Genomic DNA, 21,094 nt, shown 5'->3' on the forward strand with positions numbered 1-21,094 from the left:
AATGGCTGCTAAGTGACTAATGGGCAAGGAGTACATCCAGCATGGGGACGCTGGACAAAGGGATGATTTACAGCCCTAGTGGGACAGAGCAGGACAGCATGGAATTTCATTCACTGCTCAGAATGGTGCACAATTTAAAACCTGTAAGTTTATTTCTGGGATTTTCCATTTAATATTTTGGACCACAGGAAAACAAAGTTGGATCAGGAGGGACTATATACATAAACCTTATCTAGCTCTCCAGATACAGTGACAAATAGACTCGGTGGCGGTCTTCAAATAGTTATCGTTTCTTCCAGATGATATGATTTGCCCCAAAGGTGGTTTCTTATTTTGAAAGACATTACCTTGGAGAAAAGCCAAGGGCCCTCTGTGAAGGAGCAGAAAGGAACACATATTTCCCATAGAAGGAAGACAAGTGCTTAGGTACAATCCGCACAAAAAATAAAATTCATTATTTGCACAGTATTGCCATGAATCTACACACATTTTGCTGTTGTTAATCCTCACCTGAGGATATTTTTTCCATTGATTTTTAGGGAGAGTGGAAGGGAGGGAGGGGAAGAGAGAAACATTGATGTGAGAGACTCATCAGTTGGTTGCCTCCTGCATGTTCCCCTACTGGGGCCAGGGATCGGAACCTGCAACCCAAGTATGCGTCTTTGACCTGGAAGCAAACCTACAACCCTTCAGTGTGAGGGTTATGTCCTTTTTTTTAAATTGAAATGCAATTTATTTATTTGTTTTTTTTATTGTTTGAAGTATTACATATACGTAGTAGTACATATATCTCCTTTTTTCCCCACTGACCTTCCCCCAACCTCCCCTACCCACTCATTATGTCCTTTTTTTAAAAAAATTTTGTTTTTTATTGTCATTATGTCCTCTCTAATGTGATTTTATCTTTTTTATGACAAAACTGCCTTATGGTCAATGAGTTTTACAGTGAAAATGTTTGTGGCAAAAATGCTTGCCACAAATATGCTACAGTGAAAGTATCTAGAACCGTGTACAGTATAGGACCTGCAAAATGCCCAGACCTGGAGAAGGGAACCAGCTGAAAGCTTTCAGGGCCTGGCAGGAGGCCCGAGTGGCTGAGACGGAGTGCAGGGTGGGACTTGTTGGAGCATTGGAGCTGATGTCCATCAGGCAGGCTTTGTGGGCCCGAGCAAAGGGTCTGAGTTTTCCTCTAAGTAAGAGGGCAGCCTTTGGCAGGGTTAAGCAGGCTTTTTAAAAAATATATATTTTTATTGATTTTTTACAGAGAGGAAGGGAGAGAGAGAGCTAGAAATGTCGATGAGAGAGAAACATCAACCAGCTGCCTCCTGCACACCCCCCACCGGGGATGTGCCCACAACCAATGTACATGCCCTTAACCGGAATCGAACCCGGGACCTTTCAGTCCGCAGACCGACGCTCTACCACTGAGCCAAACCGGCTTCGGCGGGTTAAGCAGATTTAAGAGTGATGTGATGTTAATTTACAATTTAGAAAGACCCAGCTGCACGTGGAGAAGAGTGTAGGGGGCCAGCTGGCGGCAAAAATCTGTTGAGGAAGCTCTGCAGTGGTCCACGTGAGAGACTGTGGCTGCCTGGAGCAGGGTGGGGCCATAAGGTGAAGAGAAGGGTCAGATCTGGGGTATAATTTGGGGAGACTCAGCAGCCCAGAGCTGTGGGGGTGAGGAAGTGGGGCGTAGCAAATAACCCTCATGTTCTCCCTCCTTAGGCCTTCCCCCTCACCTTGTGTCCATCTTGCCTCCTCAGCCCCCTACAGCCCTCCTTGGCCCCTCTGGGGCCTGCTGCCCGCCCACTGGCCCCTGGTGTTCTGGCTCCCCAGCTGGCTCCAATTGTTGTCACTCTCCAGGGAGCCATGGGAACACACTCCTCCTCTCCTCCAGCCCCTCTCCTCACAGATGAGGCCAGGCCCTAACAATGGCCCCTCAGCCAGCCAGTGGCCTGGACACAAGACCCCTGTTTGGATTCATCACCCGTTCCAGGAGGCCTGCTGGGTCTCCTGGCCTGTTTGGCATATATATAACTCTGGCTTCCAGGAGAGATTCTTTTTTTTTTTTTTTTTTTTTGTTAAAATAAAATAACTGCCTCCTCTTCTCTGAATCTCTTAATAGATTATAGAAAGCCTTTCTCTTCCCATCCTGAGCCCTCCCTACTCCCTTTCCTGACCGCATTTGCCATGTGCCTGTCAACCCAGGGCCAAATGCAGGTCAGCAGGTGTCAGTGAGAAAATGAGAAAAAGAAAGAAAAGCTGCTCACCCCACCGTGGCCAACCTCGAATGTGCTGGTGAGGCTGAAGGTCGTGAGATTAATCTGAGGGCTTATGGCGTGGCAGGCACTGTGCCCGGCGCTCTTGTATACACCCTATCTCATTATGCTGAGATCCATTGAAGATGAGGTACAACATTATTTTGAGCCTCTGAGGAAGAAGCTACTGAGCAAAAATGGACATGCCATTGATTGTACGACACACCTCCATTTTAGAGATATTAAAATATAAAATAAAATAAAAAGTCTTAGAATCAAGGGAATATGGGATTGCCTCACCTACACCCTTCATTGCCCTTCAATGTATTTTGTTCCTTGTCTCTGCCGCATCGAGTTTGGGAGGCAGTGCAGGATTACTTAAAGAACACACTCCCATTTTACCATTTGCAACAGCATGGGTGGAACTGGAGAGCATTATGCCAAGCGAAATAAGCCAGTCGGAGAAAGATAAATATCACGTGATCTCATATGTGGGATATAATGATCAACATAAACTGATGAACAAAAACAGATCCAGAGACAAATGCCAGAGGAGGTGGGGGTGGGTGGGTTAGAGAATAACCAAAGGACTTGTGTGCATGCAGATTAGCATGACCGGTGGACACAGACACGGGGGCAGTGGGGCTTGCCTGGGTGGGAATGGCTGGGGGGTGGGGGATGGGGTTAATGGAGGCGGGGGAAGGAGACATATATAAAATTTTAGACGATAAAAAAAAGAAAAAGTTAAAAAAAGAAAGAAAAAAGACAACATGAAACAGAAAATTCATTTGATTATTAAAACAAAAAACAAAAAAAAAACCTCTCCCATTCTGCAGCCTAACAAGAACAGTTTTTCTTGTCTCTTTTGGGAAAAAAAAAATCAAGAGATGTAGGCCAGTCATTCGCCTCATATTCTTTTGTTGTTGTTAATCCTCACCCCAGGATATTTTTCTATTGATTTTTAAAGAGAGTGGGAAGGAACCGGAGAGACACAGAGAGAAACATCAATGTGAGAGAGAGACATCAATTGGTTGCCTCCTGCATGTGCTCAGACCAGTGCTGGGGATCGAACCTGCAACTGAATTACGTGCCGTTGACTGGAATCAAACCCTTCAGCCTGGGTCCGTTGGGCTGACACTCTCTCCACTGAGCCAACCTAACATTCTTAATTTAAAACAGCTTACATTTATTGAACACTCTCTATGCGCCAGGTACTGTCCTAAGCACTTGAATAACGAACGAACTTAATATCCCAACAACCCTATCAAGTAGAAACTTATCCTTATCATCATCCCCATTTTATAAATGAAAAAAGCTGAGCTCGTGTGCTCTACAAAGCCCCTTCCAACTTACTGCACCTCTGGTCAGGGCAGTCATAGCTACTATGTCTGATTTTCTCCCTCTCCCTGGGAAAGCAAAATCCCTTCTCACCCATTGGAGCGATACAATGAAAGGAAGTGGCACTGGGAGAGCCTTGGAAAGGAGAGAAGTCCCCAGAGCATGAGCTCAGCGAGAAACAGGTTGGGGCAGGTAGATTTGCTTATAGACCTAAGATCTATGTGCTCACATTAGACCTTGGACCCTCTGGCCCACATCACACTGAACATATGGACCGAACGAATGGCCAAGGATTTGGCCAAGGCCACACAGCTAGACAGCTGTCGGCTGGCACTAAACCCATCTCTTCTGTTTCACCATAAGTGCCCATTTTCCCTACTCTTCCATGGCCGCATCTCTTTAGTCACTTGCAGAGCAGAGGAGCCGGGCTGGTGCTGGTTGGTTCCTTGGCAGTAATAACAGTCGTTAATATTTACTGGGTGTTTACTCTGTGCCGGGCACAGGCATCAGGGTTTGCAAATTCAGACACCTGGAATGGCAAATAAGGTCACTGAGGGAGCCAAGCAGAGCAGGCACTCTGGTGGCCTACGGTCAAGGCTCTGGCTAAATGGGGACAGCAGCTGCTCAGACCGTGATGGCCTCGGTAGTATTGCCAAGTATTAGTGTTTAAAAGGAAAGACTTATATTTGAATTTTTATATGGCATTTCCCAATTTAAAAAAATTTTTAAACGAATTCACAACTCAGAAAAAGTACTCTGGCAAATGAAATCACACCTGTTGGTCTGTTTGCAAACTCTGCTTGCTGTTTTCTCATTTCTCATTCTATAAAGGGGCCTTGCCCCTTGTTCTACTGATGGAGCAAGCAAAGCTCTTCAAGAAGGTAAATCACTTACTCAAGGTCATCTAGCCACGCTACACAGTTGTAGTCTGTATGACTACAAGGTTTGAACCTATGATAGACGGCCTCTTGGATAGGTAAAGGGTCTGTGTTCAGAAACAGCCAGAGCTGACACCATGACAGAACGTGTCCAGGGATAGTAAACTGTCAGTCCGAGAACTCAATGTAGCAACAAGGGATAATTCAAGACGAATGTAAGGTTGCAGAACTTCCTACCTCCCTCTGTCAGAACTTAACAGTGGATGTCTCTGTGTCCTTAATAAAGTTAAGTTACTACAGCTCAGTTGGTTAGAGCAGTGGTCGGCAAACTGTGGCTCTTGAGCCACACGCACCTCTTTGGCCCCTTGACTGTGGCTCTTCCACAAAATACCACGTGCGGACACGCAGGTACAGTGCGATTGAAACTTAATGGCCCATGCACAGAAGTCGGTTTTCGGCTCTCAAAAGAAATTTCAATTGTTGTACTGTTGATATTTGGCTCTGTTGACTAATGAGTTTGCCGACCACTGGGTTAGAGCATTGATCCCATATGCCAAGGTTGCAGGTTCTATTCCCATCAGGGCACATGCAAGAAGCAACTAATGAGTGAATGAAGAAATGAATCAGCGAATTGATGTTTCTCCCTCCCCCTCCTTTACCTCCCTCTTTAAAAATCAATCAACAAAAATTAAGTCATTGTATGTTTAGGAGAGGTGGCATATGTGGAATAAATACCTTTGGCTTATTTGTATCATTTATCAAACTTTTTAACAAACATATTGTGTAGGTCCGTAAAAACAATTCTGACTTTCACTGGACTATGAGCTCCAGCTATCAGAGGTGGATCTGTTTTGCTTCCAGCTGTCTCCCATCACCGAGCACAATGTCTGACACACAGTAGGTGTTCACTAAGTATATGCAGAATAAAGGAGTGTGGTTCAACAGAAATGAATTGACTTGTCAGGTCACACAGACCAACGTTCCTGTTTACATACCTTGTTTTAGAAACTCATGCTGTCATTTCTACACAATCCTGCCTCTTGGAGAGAATCAAGGGAAAGATGTTTTTAGGCTAAGGATCTTGGGCTCAGGAGCTTCCCCCTCTTTGGACTCCTATAGAGTAGGAGTTGGTAGAAGTGGTGATAGGGGTAAGTATCTATTAATTAAGCCATGATCTACCATAATACCTTTTGGAGACCACACATTATAATCTTGACAGCCCTGAGCCCGGCTCTTAAGGTATTTACAGAGGGTGGCAAGGTATGAAGGGCAGGGCCTACCTAGGTAACAGCAAAGCTCCCATCTCAGTTCTGCTGTGTTTCTTTGACCTTTGAGTGCCCCTCTCTGAGCCTCCTTCTTCCTGCACCCTGTGGATAAAAAACAAAAAACAAACAAAAAAAAAACAAACTTCACTTAGGGATTATCAGGTTGAAGGGAGATCATCAATGGAAGTGGCTGCCCAGTAATTGTGGAATTTTTGGAAGCCTGCCAGCCTGAGGAGAACTGTTGACACTGAGAACAGCCTTATCAGGATCAGCCAGGCTTAGGGCCAAGGAGTGCCACCTATCAGGCCTTTGCTGCTTTCAAGTGGGCATTAGTAGATACAGGAGGCCCTTATCTCTCCCTTGCTTTCACACTGGGAAGTCACTCCTTTTCTGCTGAGCAGGAGAGGAGGGACTGTGGGAAGGAGGGCGCCTGCTTCTCCGTGGGAGGGTGTGCACTTAAATACTTGGGAGAAGGCAGGGCTTTGGAAAACCCCTGGCTTTGGCCTACCAAGCCGGAATAACATACTTTTCACCTGCTACGTAAGCTCATGTCCTTTGGGCTTCCGTTTCCTCATCATAAAACGGGCCAAAAATAACTGTATCTTCCCTCTCCAGCAATCAGGGCAGTGCTTGCATGTGACAGGTGCTCAATAAGTGTTCATTGAATGACTATAGGGATTGAGAGGGCTTTATAAAGTGAACATTACTGTCGTTGAGGCCCTTTGGGAAAATGTGAAGAAAGGAAACTCCATTTGGAATGGGATTGTTGCTGGATTTTCTCACCTCCTGTCAGATTCTAGCTTGTTGTTTTTCGAATGAGTCTTACCATTCTAATGGCAGCTTCTCCATCAGTGGAGGCGGAGGGGGACAAGCTAACCCCACAGCTGGGAATCTGTGTGGGCCAGATTCTATCACAGGCAGCCTTCACAGGTCCCTAGCCCTAAAGGGCCTCACTTTCCTCATCTGTACAGTAAGAGGCCAGATAGTCTCTCTGGTCTTTTCTAGCGTTGACACAGTCTATGATGTCTATGATTTGCAATGAATAATTTCATAAAGGGCTTAGGAAACTCCTGCTGTTTTTTTAACCCACTTCTTAGTTTAGAAAACACTGTTAGATCCCTTATGCTTTTCATCCTCATGGCAACCCTGGAAGAGCCCAGGCAATGTGCCCATCTCACAGACAAGGAACTGAAGCTGAGGTGTCTTCAAGAGGCTATGATTTGAGACTGCAGCACACATTTTGGTTATACAGATATATCAATTTGTCCTCAAATGTAACCGTGCATAAAAACCACCTGCAATGGAGGTGGGGGGTTGCTTGTACAACTGTAGATTCCTGGGCACTTAGAGATTCTAAATCGGCAGGGCTGGGAGGGCCCAGAGTGAACAAGTCCTCAGGTGACTCTGAAGCCAGGGGCTAGAGCCTACTGTCCCATTCCAGATAGCTCCAGCATCAGCCTGTTTCTTCTCATAATCCCTCTCAGTGCCTGCTCTGAGCTATGCTCAGACCAGCGTTGGGAGGAATTTGGAAGGAGGCAGATGGCGAAACAGTGGGTGGTCAATGCTAGAAGAGAGGCAGCATCAGGCAGTGGAAGAAGTGAGTAATTCTGGAGGGCTCTCTGGAGGAAGTGACGTTTCTACTGGACCTAGGGATTTGATTCTTATTTGTGTCTTAACTATTTTATTTTTGTGTGTGTTGGGGGGCAGCATCCCCTCCAGATGGCAGGCAAGTTCATAGAAATGGTCAAATCCTTCATATCTCTGCCCTCAGTGCTGGCACAGACCTGGCAAAGAGGAAAGGACAGTATTGGTCAAATCAGCTGACCTGAGCCATGTGAATGGCTGATGGAGAGATCCCAGGGCCTCCGGATTCAGTGCATTTTCATGCTCAGCACCCTCACCTCCTCGCTTTATGAGATCTAACATGGAGTTCATTTAATGGTGTAAATTGCTCATCAGATTGTAAACATTTGTTACCTCTTGATCGCTCTCCTCCCTTTTTCACTAGACTGAGCTTGTTAAGGTCTGAACTAAGAATGGGACACAGAGCAGGCTCTCAAAACATTTGTTGACTATGAATGAGTTCAATCAGGTGTGCATTTTCTATTTTATATATAAAAAGTCAGCGACCTGACTGCCTGTAAGGACCAGTTGCTATGACGCCCATTGCGGTCTGTGAATGATGGGGGGAGGAGGGGAGCTGCCGGCCAGCCTATCTTCTGCAGCCCCCCCCCCCCCCCGCCCCCGCCAGCCCTGCCTCCGCTGGGTCCCCATCACCCCATGGGCCCATAGCCCCTCCCCCTGCCAGCCGCGCCCCTGATTGCCCCCCCCCCCTGCCCATCAATAGGAAGCGGGTCTGGCAGGCCAAACTCTTGCAGCCCCTTCCCAACCCGCCCCCCCCCCCAGCCCTGTTCCCGAAGGGCCCCCACCACCCCATCAGTCCATTGCCCCATCCCCCAGCCAGCTCTGCCCCTTGAACGGCCGCCACTCACCAATCTGGGTGGGGCTGGCTGGCCAACCTCCTGCCATCTCCCGCCTCTTGACAGGCCTGGTCCTGATCCACCAAGTGAGGCCAGGCAGACCCCACCCGTTTATGAATTTGTGCACTGGGCCTTTAGTCCTATATAATACAAGTCTAATGTGCAAATTGTCCCTGCCACCAAGAGTTCAACCAGGGGGCTGGGTGGCCAGGCAACTGCCCGTGGCGAGCCCCCCCCCCCCCCCACCACCAGTAGAAGATAAAAGGGGGCATGCAGGAAAATCCCAACTGTTATTGGGATGGTCACCCTCCCCCTTTCCTGGCAAACCCCCTTCTACTTTGAGAGGGATAGGGCGAATGCAGGATTAAAAAAAAAAATTTTTTTTTTTTTAAATAAATGTTTACTGCTTTCAGAGAGGGAGAGAAACATCAATGGGGAGAGAGAATCATTGATCGGCTGCCTCCTGCACGCCCCCTACTGGGGATGGAGCCCGGAACCTGGGTATGTGCCCTTGGCCGAAATCGAACCCAGGACCCTTCAGTCCACTGGTGGATGCTATCTACTGAGCCAGACGAGCTCGGGCCGGTGGTAGGATTTTAAAGTCAATGGCCTACGTGGGGCAAGTTCAGGATGGGAGATGTGACTGAGGCATAGGAAGTGGGCCTGAGAACCCGGCGAAGAGGAGGGGAAATTTCTAGAGATGTGGCAGAGCGCGTTGGGGCTACAGGTGTGTGTGGGGCGGCGTCTGGGGATCAACTAGGAACTGCTGACGATGAGACTTACACACAGGGCGTCCCGTCCAAAAGGTCTCCGCGGGACGGGCTGCGTGGTGAGTGTCGAAGCGCAAGCCGGACCACCACGCCTCGCGCAGGGGACGCCCCAGCAGGGGGCGGGGGCTGCGAACGCGCCTGGCGCCGCCCCGACAAAGCCTGCGCGCGCCCCGCCCTGCGATTGGCCGTCCCTCCCCGCACCGCTGCCCCGTCCCACCCTCCGCCGCCGGCCCGGCGCGCCGCAGCCAATAGGTGCCGTCGCCGTCGCCTCCGTCACTGCCCGGGCAGCCAATAGCGGCAGCGCTCGGCGGCTCGTGGCTCTTTCGCGGCAAAAAGGATTTGGCGCGCAAAAGTGGCCGGGACTTTGCAGGCAGCGGCGGCCGGGGGCGGAGCGGGATCCGGAGCGGGACCGAGCTCTCGCCGCGGCCTGCCGCCATGGGTCCGCGCCGCCGCCGCCGCTTGCCACCCGGGCCGCGCGGGCCGTGAGCGCCATGGCCGTGGCGCCCGCGGGCGGCCCATGCGCGCCGGCGCTGGAGGCCCTGCTCGGGGCCGGCGCGCTGCGGCTGCTCGACTCCTCGCAGATCGTCATCATCTCCACCGCGCAGGACACCAGCGCCCCGCAGGCCCCCGCCGGCCCCGCCGTGCGCGCCGCGGGCCCCCGCGACCCAGACCTGCTGCTCTTCGCCACGCCGCAGGCTCCCCGGCCCACACCCAGCGCGCCGCGCCCGGCACTCGGCCGCCCGCCGGTACGGACACAAGGACACTGGGCCGAGTGTGCTGCCTGGACCCCCCCAGCCCCCAGCGCAGATCCTGGCGGGGCGCGGTTTTGGGCCCGGAGGCTGGAGGGTCGGGGGTGGGGTGGGCTGAGGCGCCGGGACTGGGCGGTGCCGAGCCTGGGTTGGGCCTCCGGGCTCCGCCCCAGGGTTCGAGGTGCCCTCGGGCCAGTTCCTATTTGCTCTGTCGTTCGTTCTGTGGGCCTCAGCTTCCTCCTCAGAGCCGGTCAGGCTCAGTAATAATAATGGCTCACATGTATGCAGCTGGCGCTGCCTGCATGCCAGGCCTCTGGCCGACTTCAAGCCTGCTAAAGCTCAAAACCCAGGCTGTGAGCTCGGTGTTGTCACTGTGCCCATCTAGACAGAGGCCCAGAGAGGGAAAGTGACTTGCCCCGGGTCACACGGCTGCAAGGGGTGAGACTAGGATTTGAACTCAGGCCTGCTGGCTTCAGATCAGAACTTGTGTCTTGGTAGTGGGCATGGCTACTTGAGGAGGTGAAGGGGGTGCATCCTGGGGCCAGACTGTTGGAGAGCCTTTGAGAAAGCCCTCCTTCCTGCCCTGATGCTCCACTGCCAGCTGCAGGCCTGGGACTCTGGGGACAGGCCTGGCTGGGAGGCCTTCTCTGCAGGGCGGGGTGGCTGGGCCAGCTGCTGATTCCCCTCCCTCTGCCTGTCTTTCCATCTGCCACCCTCTGCCCTCCCGGGCTCTGGTTGCCATGGAACCTCATTAATCAGGCAGGCAGACCCCTTGAAAGTACTGGGTGGGCTGGGCCTCTGGGAGCAGGAGAGGAGGCCCCCAGCGCTGGGAGAGTAAACATCCCAGGGAGATGTCTTGATAAAGTGCTCCCTGTGAGCAACAAGAGGTTCAAGATCAGTTCAGATTGGGGGGCCAGGGAGAGCTGGCTGAATTACATGGGAAGAAGGGAGTGGAGGCCTGGAGCTTGGACCTGTGGGCTGCAGGACAGGGCGTGGAGACCAGTTTGACTGGCGAAGCTTGTGGGTGGAGGTGGGGCGCAGGCTGGCAGGCAGGGGCAACAGGCCAGGCTGGATAGGGTCTCAGCAGGGGGCTTGCAGCAGTGGGAGGGAGAGGCAGGGCCCTGGACAAGGAGGTGGAAGCTGCTCAACGGCCGGTGGGTGGAGGCCTAGGTGGCAGCTGGTCCCTGAGGCATCCTCTAACCCCTTTGGCCCCGTGCCCAGTGCTGCCTTCCTTCCGGAATCACCAAGATGCTAATAATAATAATAGGAGCACCATTGTTCCGAGACTGTTTTGTTTGTCAGGCTCTGTGCCAAAGCATTCTACCCAGTTAACTCATTTAACCCTCTCAGCCATGGTCCCCTTTTACAGATGGGGAAGCTGAGGCTGAGAGACTTATAATCTTCCCTAGCTATTCAGCTGGTCGTTGGTGGGACCAGTCCAAATTTCCTGATCGGTTAACCTAACCATTGGGATACCTTGCCTCCTAGAGGTGTTACTACCGTGTTTCCCCGAAAATAAGACATCCTCCGAAAATAAGACCTAGCGCATGGAAAGACGAGACATCCCCTGAAAATAAGACCTAGCGCAACTTTGGGAGAAAAAATTAACAAGACACTCTTATTTTCGAGGAAACAGGGTGGTAGTTGAAGGAAGCCCAGGGGCCCTTCTTCCTCATGAGGGATGGTTTGGGGGTGGAGGTGGGGTTACCAGTGGCCTGTTTCTGCTGGTTCCATCTTGGGGCCTGGAAAATAGCTTCCATTTAGCTGACTTGACAAGTATTCGGCAGGCCCGGGGCTGTGGGCCTGCCCTCAGGGAGCTGAATTCCAGGCTCAGTGACTGCGGGGACATGCCCTCTGCTTCACCTCCAGTGGTGTGGAGGCAGCCTCGGGGAGCCTGAGCATTCCACTCATTCAGCAGTTATTAGTGAGCACCCAGGAGGCAAGTATGGGGCCTCTGCCCTCATAGCACGGAGGGTTGGTGGGAAGGAGTGGGGCTGGCGCCAGCCTGGAGCTGAAGCTTTTGCCCTCCAGTAACCCCCCCAATTCATGAGTTGTGGCCTCCACTGGCCCACTGCATTGGTGCTTTTTTTGGGGGGGGGGAGGGGGGAAGCTCTTGAAACAAACTGCAGGCTCAGTGTCTGCACCAGTGAGCATTCGCAGAGCACTTCCTGCATACAAGGCTCTGAGCTCAGCTGTCTCTCCTGGCCCTTCCTATCTACCGCTACTGTGTTGTCATGGCTTTCAAAGAACAAACTAGTCTGGCGGGTGTGGTTCAGTTGGTGGGGAGTCATCCTGTGCACCCAAAGGTTGCCAGTTGAATTCCCAGTTAGGGCACATGTTCGGGTTATGGGCTGGATCCCCAGTAGAGGGGGGGCGGTGGGTAATGCAGGAGGCAGCTGATTAATGTTTTGCTCTCATCGACGTATCTCCCTCTAAAATATCAATAAGAAGGTTTTTAAAAAACTAAATATAATACACATTTGCCATAGAAAAAAGAGTTAAGAGACTAAAAAGTTGAACAAGGCAGCATCACAACTCCATTTTTTCCTGTTCCTAAGCCTATTTTTATTTTTAGGTTGTTATGACAGTTTTTTTCTAAAATTTTGAAAACTGTAGTTTCCCCTTTATTTCCATGTTCAAACAGTGCACCACCCACACTGCAGATAACATCCCCCCATGGTCCTCTCCAATGCATGGGTTACCCCTAACATGCATTCTGTAATAATAGAAACTGAACCAGAGAACAATGGTTTCATGAGCTTTTTTTTTAATTCAGAAAATGATTATATACCTTCTTTGCCCTAATGTTTTTCTCGTCAGTGTCTCTGCGAGGATTCTGTGTTGACCCGCCTCGGTTTTTGATGGCTGTGTGATAGTCCAGGGTCTGGACGAACCACAGGTTCTGTAACCCCTCCCATGGGTGGGTTTTTGAATCATTAGGTTTTGTCACCAGTGTTCTGTGCCTTCCGGGACCCCATGCCAGGATCTCGAGAATGTTGGCAGCAATGGGTGTCCATCTGGTGAGCCCTTGTTTTAGGGTGTGGTATTGACCTGCCTTCAGGGAGAAGGCAGGGGAAGCATGTCCTCCTGCTAAGGGTTCAGGCAGTAGGGGAGAGACTAGTAAGGGGGAGCATTCTGGTTGGCTTTGGGGGGCCTGGCTCTGGTTTCTGGACTGGGTTCTAGGAAGGCAGGACCTGTGAAATTTTTTTTAATATATATATTTCTTATTGATTTTTTAGAGGAAGGAAGAGGGATAGAGAGCTAGAAACATCGATGAGAGAGAAACATCGACCAGCTGCCTCCTGCACACCCCCTACTGGGGATGTGCCCACAACCAAGGTACATGCCCTTGACCGGAATCGAACCTGGGACCTTTCAGTCCGCAGGCCGAGGCTCTATCCACTGAGCCAAACCGGTCTCGGTGTCCTGTGGTGAATATTAACGTGGGCTCTGCCAGCTCATTAAGGTTGAAATCCTGCTCCACCTCTCACTGTCTGTGTGATCTCTCTGAGGTACTGGACGGCTGCTGCATGGTCTGGTTGGAGGGTTGATGCGTGAATGCAGGGGGAGCGCTCCTCAGGGGTGTGCACAGGAAGCACCCGCACGGGTCAGCGCCTCTTCCCTCTTCCCGGGGACGCCGGAGGGAATCCCTGACTGAGAGGGCGTGTCCGGGCCCGTCAGCATGTGGGAGGCTCATTCAGTAGACGCCTGTTGATGCCAGGGTCCCTCAGACCCCGTGTATAGAGATTATTTAGACCCAGGGCCTGCCTCTGAAGGACTCCCTGGCTTCTTGGCGAGTCAGACACATCTGTAGAAGTTTGTAGCGAGAGACCCTGTGGGAAAAGGTTGGGTTCCAGGCAGTTTAGAGGGAGGGGAGGTGCAGGATCCTGCGGGCTTCTGTAAGGGGTAAAGCACCTGCCCTCAGGAGCAGGTGTGAAGGGCAGGAAGGAGGGAATTACCAGTATGGACTAAGGTTTGGAAGCACAGGTTTGCGAAGAAACATGTCTCAGCAGAGGTGCATGTGAAGAAGCCAGAACCGATGAGGATCCTAAGGCGGAGGGGGCAGATGGAGGCGGGAGACCAGTGGGGAGATGGCTGAAAGGTCCAGATGGGAGGCGGTAGTCCCCTGGTGATGGGGTTTCTTGGCAGAGGCGGTGCGGTCAATGGCAGGGCTGAATGAGGTTCCAGCTTGGGGAACCCCTCCCCCATCCTCCAGCCCCGCCTTGCCAGGAAGTGCTGTGGTTGGCAGGAGGGTGAGGGGAGGCACATCTGGTTTTGGATGTGTTTGAGATGCCTCTGAGGCTTCCTGGGCAATCTCCATCCTTGCACGCGTGTGTCGCTAAATCAGGGAATCCTGGCTCTGCCACTTCCTGACTTAACCTTAGGCCTCTCTGGGTTTGGTTGCTTTATTGGTAAAACGGGGCCATTATTGTGCTGCTCGTCCATAAGATGGAATGAACTACTTATTATATGCAAAGCACGTGGGCACCAGCTACTGTTCGGAGATAAAACCCGAGAGGTGGTGACTTGCCCGAGGGGTTCCTTATTCCTGCCTGAGGGGTTCCGTTTTCGACTGGCTTAAAATAAACCTCACACAGTTTCTGTGGGTCAGGGATTCAGAGGAGACGGAGCTGAGCTTGCAGCTAACACGTTGGCCTGGGCCACAGTTGTCTGAAGGCAGGGGTAGGGTTGGAGACTGTTTCTAAGCTCAGTCCTGTTGCTGTTGGGAAGAGGCCTCAGTTCCTTGCCGCTTGGGACTGTCCTCTGAGCTACGTGAGGATCTGCATGCCATGGCAGCCGGCTCCCTCCAGAGTGAGTGAGCCCAAGGAGCGAGGGGGAAGCTCTCCTGGGTCTCTCGTCCAGCTCCGAGGTGGCCGTGTGTCACTGCTGCCACACGCAGTTCATTGGAAAGATCTGGCTTCTATTTAAGGGGGAGGGGGGGTTAGGTTCCGTCTTTTGAGAGGAGAGATATCAAAAAATGTGTAGAACGTATTTTAAAACCACCACAGGCCCCAGGTAGGTAGTGGGAGAGCTGGGACTTGAACTTGGATCTTCTGCCTTCCAGTGAGTGGTCCATCCTGTGTGGTAGGATTGGGTGCCCTAGGATCTCCCTTAACACACCAAGGCTTCCCAGTAGCGAAATTGAGATGGGGTCTCTCATGGCCTCACTGTCCCGGGTACTGAGTTTTCTCCCACTGTTTTTGTCGTAGGTAAAGCGGAGGCTGGACCTGGAAACTGACCATCAATACCTGGCTGAGAGCAGCGTAGCCCGGGGCAGAGGCCGCCACCCAGGAAAAGGTACCCTCAGAGCTCAGGCTGGCGCAGGCTCCCTGACTGGGCCCGGGCTGGGGCTGTGTGTGGATAGACAAACGTGTTTGCAAACCAAGTTCTGGTCTCTCAGGCCTGGGCCTGAGCCAGGCCTCTGGGGGCCCCAGAGGGCAGCTGGAGTGTTTGTCTGGCACGGTTTCCCCAGGCCCTGGGGGTGGGGAGTTCCCCAGCCTGAAGAGGAATGCTGTGGTTGGCAGGCAGCAGCCACGGGGCCTCCCTGCTTGGCCTCACCAAGGGAAGGCGCCATCTGTCAGTCCCCCACCCCCATCCTCCTGCCCTACATTGCCGGGGAGGCTGGCCCAGCTGGATGTGTGGGTGGTGCTGAGGGCCCTGTCTTGCCTGTCCCCTGCCCCAGGTGTGAAATCCCCAGGGGAGAAGTCGCGCTATGAGACATCCCTGAATCTGACCACCAAGCGCTTCCTGGAGCTGCTGAGCCGCTCAGCCGATGGCGTCGTCGACCTGAACTGGGCAGCGGAGGTGCTGAAGGTGCAGAAACGGCGCATCTACGACATCACCAATGTCCTGGAGGGCATTCAGCTCATCGCCAAGAAGTCCAAGAACCACATCCAGTGGCTGTAGGTACCCGGCAAACAGGAGGGCAGGCAGAGGTCCAGGTCAGATCAGCTTAGAGGAGCCGACATCAAGACCCACTGTGGCAGCTGCATCTCCATCTTATAACTGGGGAGACAGGCTGAGAGAGGAAAGGTGTCTTTCCTCGGGTGGCAGATGCAGGAAAGTACACAAATCTTGCATATCCAGCTTAGTGCAGCTTGGCAGACTTCAGCTGGGTAACAGATCAGGAGAAAGCATTTCCAGTACCCAGAAAGTTTCCTTGTACCCTCCCTGGTCATTGCCCACCCCTCATACCACCAGTGACCACTATTCTGGTTTCTGTTGCCAGAAATGAGATTGTCTAACATAGCTGTTTCATTCATTCATTTATTTTAGCTGTTTTATTCTCTCTCTCTTTTTTTTTTTTTAATTTATTGATTTTTTTTTACAGAGAGGAAGGGAAAGAGATAGAGAGCTAGAAACGTCGATGAGAGAGAAACATCGACCAGCTGCCTCTTGCACACCCCCTACTGGGGATGTGCCCGCAACCAAGATCCATGCCCTTGACCGGAATCGAACCCGGGACCTTTCAGTCCGCAGACCAACGCTCTACCACTGAGCCAAACCAGTTTTGGCATGTTTTATTCTTGTTAATTATTATTTTATTTTTTCCTTCTCCCATCTTTCCTCGGTCATCCTACCTTCCGTCTCCTTGACAAATCTGCCTTTTCAGTTTGTTTCTCTCCAATTACAGTTGGTATTCAGTATTATTTTGTATTGGTTTCAGGCACATAGCACTGGTTAAACAATCATACTTTTTAGTGTTTCCCTCGATATTTCCAGTACCTGCCTGGCACCATACATAGTTATTATAATATTACTGACTATTGCTGCACTTTACAGCCCATGACTGTGTTACAACTACCAATTTGTATTTCTCGATCCCCTCAGCTTTTTCACTCAGTCTCCCATCCTGGCTCCCGGGGGTCGCAAAGCACAGAGGCAGCAGCAGGCTGGGTGCAGGGGTCAGGGCTCCTGGGCAGAGGGCGAGGAGCCTTTAACCCTCCCTGTGCCTCTCTCTCCACAGAGGCAATCATGCCACGGTAGGGATTGGTGGGCGGCTTGAAGGACTGACCAAGGACCTGCAGCAACTGCAGGAGAATGAGCGGCAGCTAGACCACCTGATCCAAGTCTGCACCACTCAGCTTCGGCTGCTGTCTGAGGATGCCGACAGCCAACGATATCCTTGACTGTGGAGGGCGGGCCTGGCGGGCTGGGCCCCCACCCCAGTGAACGGGAGAGGCTATCCCAGGCCCCGGATTCAGGAGAGAGCGAGCTTTGGCTGTACATGCAAGTCCTGGCTCAGCATTGACTCCCTGAACAAGTTAATCTCTCTGAGTCTCAGCTTCATCTCCAAAAGGAGGAACAAGCCCAGTTCCAGAACTGCTAAATTAAAACAACAACAGGCACTTAGTACAGTGATTCAATTCATGGTTGTAGCTTCAGGATTAGAGATACCAATTTTAAAAAATATATATTTTATTGATTTTTTACAGAAATGAAGGGAGAGGGACAGAGAGTCAGAAACATCGATGAGAGAGAAACATCGATCAGCTGCCTCTTGCATGTCCCCCACCGGGGACGTGCCTGCAACCAACTTACGTGCCCTTGACCGGAATCGAACCTGGGACCCTTCAGTCCGCTGGCCGACGCTCTATCCACTGAGCCAAACCGGTTTCGGCAGAGATACCAATTTTTATCATTCATAAAAATAGAAACTTTATTTTGAAATAAGCTTTTTTTTTTTTTTTTTTTTTTTCCTTAAGTGAATACCCAAATTATATTTATAAATTTTGGAGACAACCACTAATTGACAACATGCTCATGAGTCAGAATAAATTCTTGACGACAGATGTGGAAACTGAGGCTCAGGGCCACAAGAAAGGCTTGAACACAAACTGGGTGTCAGGTGACGGATGGAGAGGACAGGAGTGACTAAGCAAGTGTGGGTGCTACCTTAGATGCCTGAGTGGTGGCCTGCAGAGGTCAAAGGTTATGTGGTTCTTTTTTTTTTTTTAATTTTTAAATATATTTTATTGATTTTGTACAGAGAGGAAGAGAGAAGGATAGAGAGTTAGGAACATCAATGAGAGAGTCATCGATCAGCTGCCTCTTGCATACCCCCTACTGGGGATGTGCCCGCAACCAAGGTACATGCCCTTGACCGGAATCGAACCTGGGACCTTTCAGTCCCCAAGCCGACGCTCTATCCGTTGAGCCAAACCGGTTTTGGCAGGTTATGTGGTTCTTGACTCCCCCAACCCTGGCCTATGTGACTTGCCAAGATCTTCGTAGCATTGCAGACCCCGCTGAGGAGATGGTCATGGTGATCAAGGCTCCTCCTGAGACCCAGCTTCAAGCCGTGGACTCCTCAGAGGTGAGGCGTGGGATCTCGGGTCTGACCAGGAGAGTTGTCAGCTGAGCCTCAGTTTACCCTGTCTGCCACCTCCACACAGACCTTCCAGATCTCCCTTAAGAGCAAACAAGGCCCCATCGATGTTTTCCTGTGCCCTGAGGAGAGTGCCGGTGGGATCAGCCCTCGGAAGACCCCGTCCCAAGGGGCAGCTTCTGGGGAGGACGACAGGGAAGCTGATTCTACCACTACAGTGCCACCACCATCATCATCATCTCTCCCCTCCACCCCTGACGTGGATCCCAGCCAGCCCCTGCTCAGCCTGGAACAAGGTGGGTGAAGGGTGGGTGGGTGAAGGGGTGGTGGTGGGCAGGCCTAACAGCCCCTCTGCCCTCCCTGCTGGGGCATCTCCGGCCTGTGATGCTCCCCCATCTCCCCAGAGCCTCTGCTTTCCCGGACGGGGGGCCTGCGGGCCGCCTTGGACGAAGACCACCTGTCCCCACTGGTGGCAGCTGACTCGCTCCTGGAGCACGTGCGGGAGGACTTCTCCAGCCTCCTCCCCGAGGAGTTCATCAGCCTGTCTCCTCCGCACGGGGCCCTCGACTACCACTTTGGCCTGGAGGAGGGCGAGGGCATCAGAGACCTCTTCGACTGTGACTTTGGGGACCTCACCCCCCTGGATTTCTGACAGGGCTTCTGGGGACCGGGGCCTCCTGAGATGCCCACCCCGTCTCTGCAGTCCTGGAGCCCCCTGCTCCCGCCCATGCTCCCAGCCTGATTGGAAATGTTTAATTTATACCTCTTTCCTCTATCTCCAGAGGCGTATAGCTCTGGGGTCTGGCTACTGCCAAGAGGCTGAACAAGCCAGAAAGGGAAGGATTCTGTTTGTGGTGTATGTGTGCATGCACCCAATACCCAGCGTGTGTACACGGGGTGAGTGGTGTGTGGGCATGTGTGTGTGCATGTACCGGGGAATGAAGGTGAACACATCTGTGCGTGCATTGAAAACACGTCCCGGTGTGTCCACGTGTGTGCATGAGTCCGTGTGTGTGTGTGGTGGGGGCTCTAACTGCACTTTTGGTCTCCTTGCTCCAGGGGCCCCACAAGGCCCAGGGTGGCCACCTGCCCCCGAATCCTGCATGCTGACCAGGCCAGGCGGTGAGGCCTTGGCCTGTCTGTTTGCAGGACAGCAAGAGCACTTCTGTTGTCTTAAAGGTTTTTCTGATTGAAGCTTTAACGGAGCGTTATTTATTTATCAAGGTCTCTTTGGCAAGCCTGGGGCACCAGCAAAGGGTGGGAAGGATGTGGGGCTTATGTCCCAACTCCTTATACCCCTGAGTGAGGGCAGGGGTCCCTAGCTGTTCTTTGCCCCACTCTGAAGGAGTTGAGGCCTAAGCGGTTTTATTTATTGGGAGAGGGAGTGAAGGAGGGAAACTGACTGACAGCCATGGGTAGATCAAGGGGGTGGTCCCTCCCCAGGGGTTACTGCGGGGCTCCGGCTGCCCCCCAGGACGGATGGGAGATGGGAGAGGTAAGTGGGGGACCTTCACAGACAGGGTGGGCAGGAGGGGTGGGTAAAGGGCCTTCTCCCCTAGCCCAGCCTACGGGGCCCCTCCAGTGGCATTTGGAGTGCCCCCTCCACTCCACTTCTCGCTCTGCTCCATCCTCCAATGTGCACTTTGATTTGCCTTCCTAACAGCTCTGTTCCCTTCTGCTTTGGTTTTAATAAATGTTTTGATGGTGTTTGGGCCAGTTTCTGGGATTGTGTACTGGGAGCAAATCTGAGGGGGGGAAAGGTCAAGATTGCTGGGAAAATGCCCATTCTCTTTCTAAAATATATTATTGGTTTCAGAGAAGAAGGGAGAAGGAGAGATGAAACATCAATGATGAGAGAGATTCATTGATCGGATGCCTCCTGCACGCCCTCTACTGGGAATCGAGCCCACAACCTGGGCATGTGCCCTTGACCAGAATCGAACCCAGGACCCTTCAGTCCACAGGCCAATACTCTACCCACTGAGCCAATCCAGCTAGGGCAGCCATTCTCTACTTGCCTCCTCCCTGTCCCTACTTAGTGTCATTTCATTGGAGCCTCACTGCCCCAAGAAGGGTAGGCTTCATCACCACCACTTATGTCCAAACTCAAAAGACATCCAACCGAGCAATAATGGGAACTCCCCTCTCTGCAGCCCCAGAGAAGCTGCTCTGCTCTGTTCCTTCCGGATGTTTCTGGGCATTTGTAAACATGCAACAAATAATCACAACCGGCCAGTTCCGTGTCAGGATCTTTCAGGTTCTGGGGACACACGTTCCCTCCTTTCATGAGGCTCATAATCGGTTGGAGGGGATTCAAAGTCAGGGAGGGCTTCCTGAGAGAGTGATTGTAGTTAACAGAAGAGGAGGACATGAGCACAGCAGGCAGAGGGCAGTGCGGGCGAATGCCCTGCAGCAAGAAGGAGCAGGCACAGGATCAGGTTTGGCTGGAGTTGGGTAAGGACCCCGGTGGAGAGAAATTCAGTTGGGCTTTATTCAGGGAATAAGACTCCCCGATGAGCCTGGGGAGTGATGTCTTATTTTATATTTTGTTTATTTTTAAATATATTGATTTTGTACAGAGAGGAAAAGAGATAGAAACATCAATGAGAGAGTCATCAATCAGCTGCCTCTTGCACACCCCCTACCGGGGATGTGCCCGCAACCAAGGTACATGCCCTTGACTGGAATCGAACCCGGGACCCTTCAGTCCCCAAGCCAATGCTCTATCCATTGAGCCAAACCGGTTTCAGCCTAATTTTATATTTTAGACATAATTGTGGAAGGGAGCTTAGGATGGCAGAGGGGAGGATGGAGTTGAAGGTGTCCACACAGACCTATTTTACGAACCCTTAGGTGGGCTTTGAGCTAGTCCCTCTTTTAAGCCCTTTGTAGTCTGCATCCTCACAATTCTATGGAGTGTCCGAAAATAAGACCTAGCGCATGGAAAGATGACATCCTCTGAAAATAAGACATAGTGCAACTTTGGGAGAAAAAAATATAAGACACTGGCTTATTTTCGGGGAAACG

At 51.7% G+C, this 21,094-nt stretch overlaps 1 protein-coding gene across 1 annotated transcript; it reads left to right on the top strand.

Moving 5' to 3' along the window:
* The first annotated feature begins 8,976 nt into the window (after positions 1-8,976).
* E2F1 (E2F transcription factor 1) lies at positions 8,977-19,774 on the top strand. Its single transcript, XM_036418791.2, has 7 exons — positions 8,977-9,735; positions 14,949-15,036; positions 15,422-15,641; positions 16,706-16,858; positions 17,941-18,055; positions 18,135-18,363; positions 18,472-19,774. The coding sequence occupies exons 1-7, from the start codon at positions 8,992-8,994 to the stop codon at positions 18,717-18,719; spliced, it is 1,797 nt and encodes a 598-aa protein (XP_036274684.1). The 5' UTR covers positions 8,977-8,991; the 3' UTR covers positions 18,720-19,774.
* Positions 19,775-21,094: the final 1,320 nt, after the last annotated feature.

The sequence above is a fragment of the Pipistrellus kuhlii genome, unplaced genomic scaffold (genome assembly GCF_014108245.1).
Source record: "Pipistrellus kuhlii isolate mPipKuh1 unplaced genomic scaffold, mPipKuh1.p scaffold_m20_p_6, whole genome shotgun sequence".
Classification (NCBI taxonomy): Eukaryota; Metazoa; Chordata; class Mammalia; order Chiroptera; family Vespertilionidae; genus Pipistrellus; species Pipistrellus kuhlii.

Excerpts from the sequence above, each read along its gene's own strand:
- E2F1 (XM_036418791.2), top strand. The coding sequence starts at position 8,992 with ATGAGACTTACACACAGGGCGTCCCGTCCAAAAGGTCTCCGCGGGACG. Across the intron at positions 16,859-17,940 it reads GAGGATGCCGACAGCCAACG|CCTGGCCTATGTGACTTGCC; the intron begins ATATCCTTGACT and ends GACTCCCCCAAC. Across the intron at positions 18,056-18,134 it reads AAGCCGTGGACTCCTCAGAG|ACCTTCCAGATCTCCCTTAA; the intron begins GTGAGGCGTGGG and ends ACCTCCACACAG.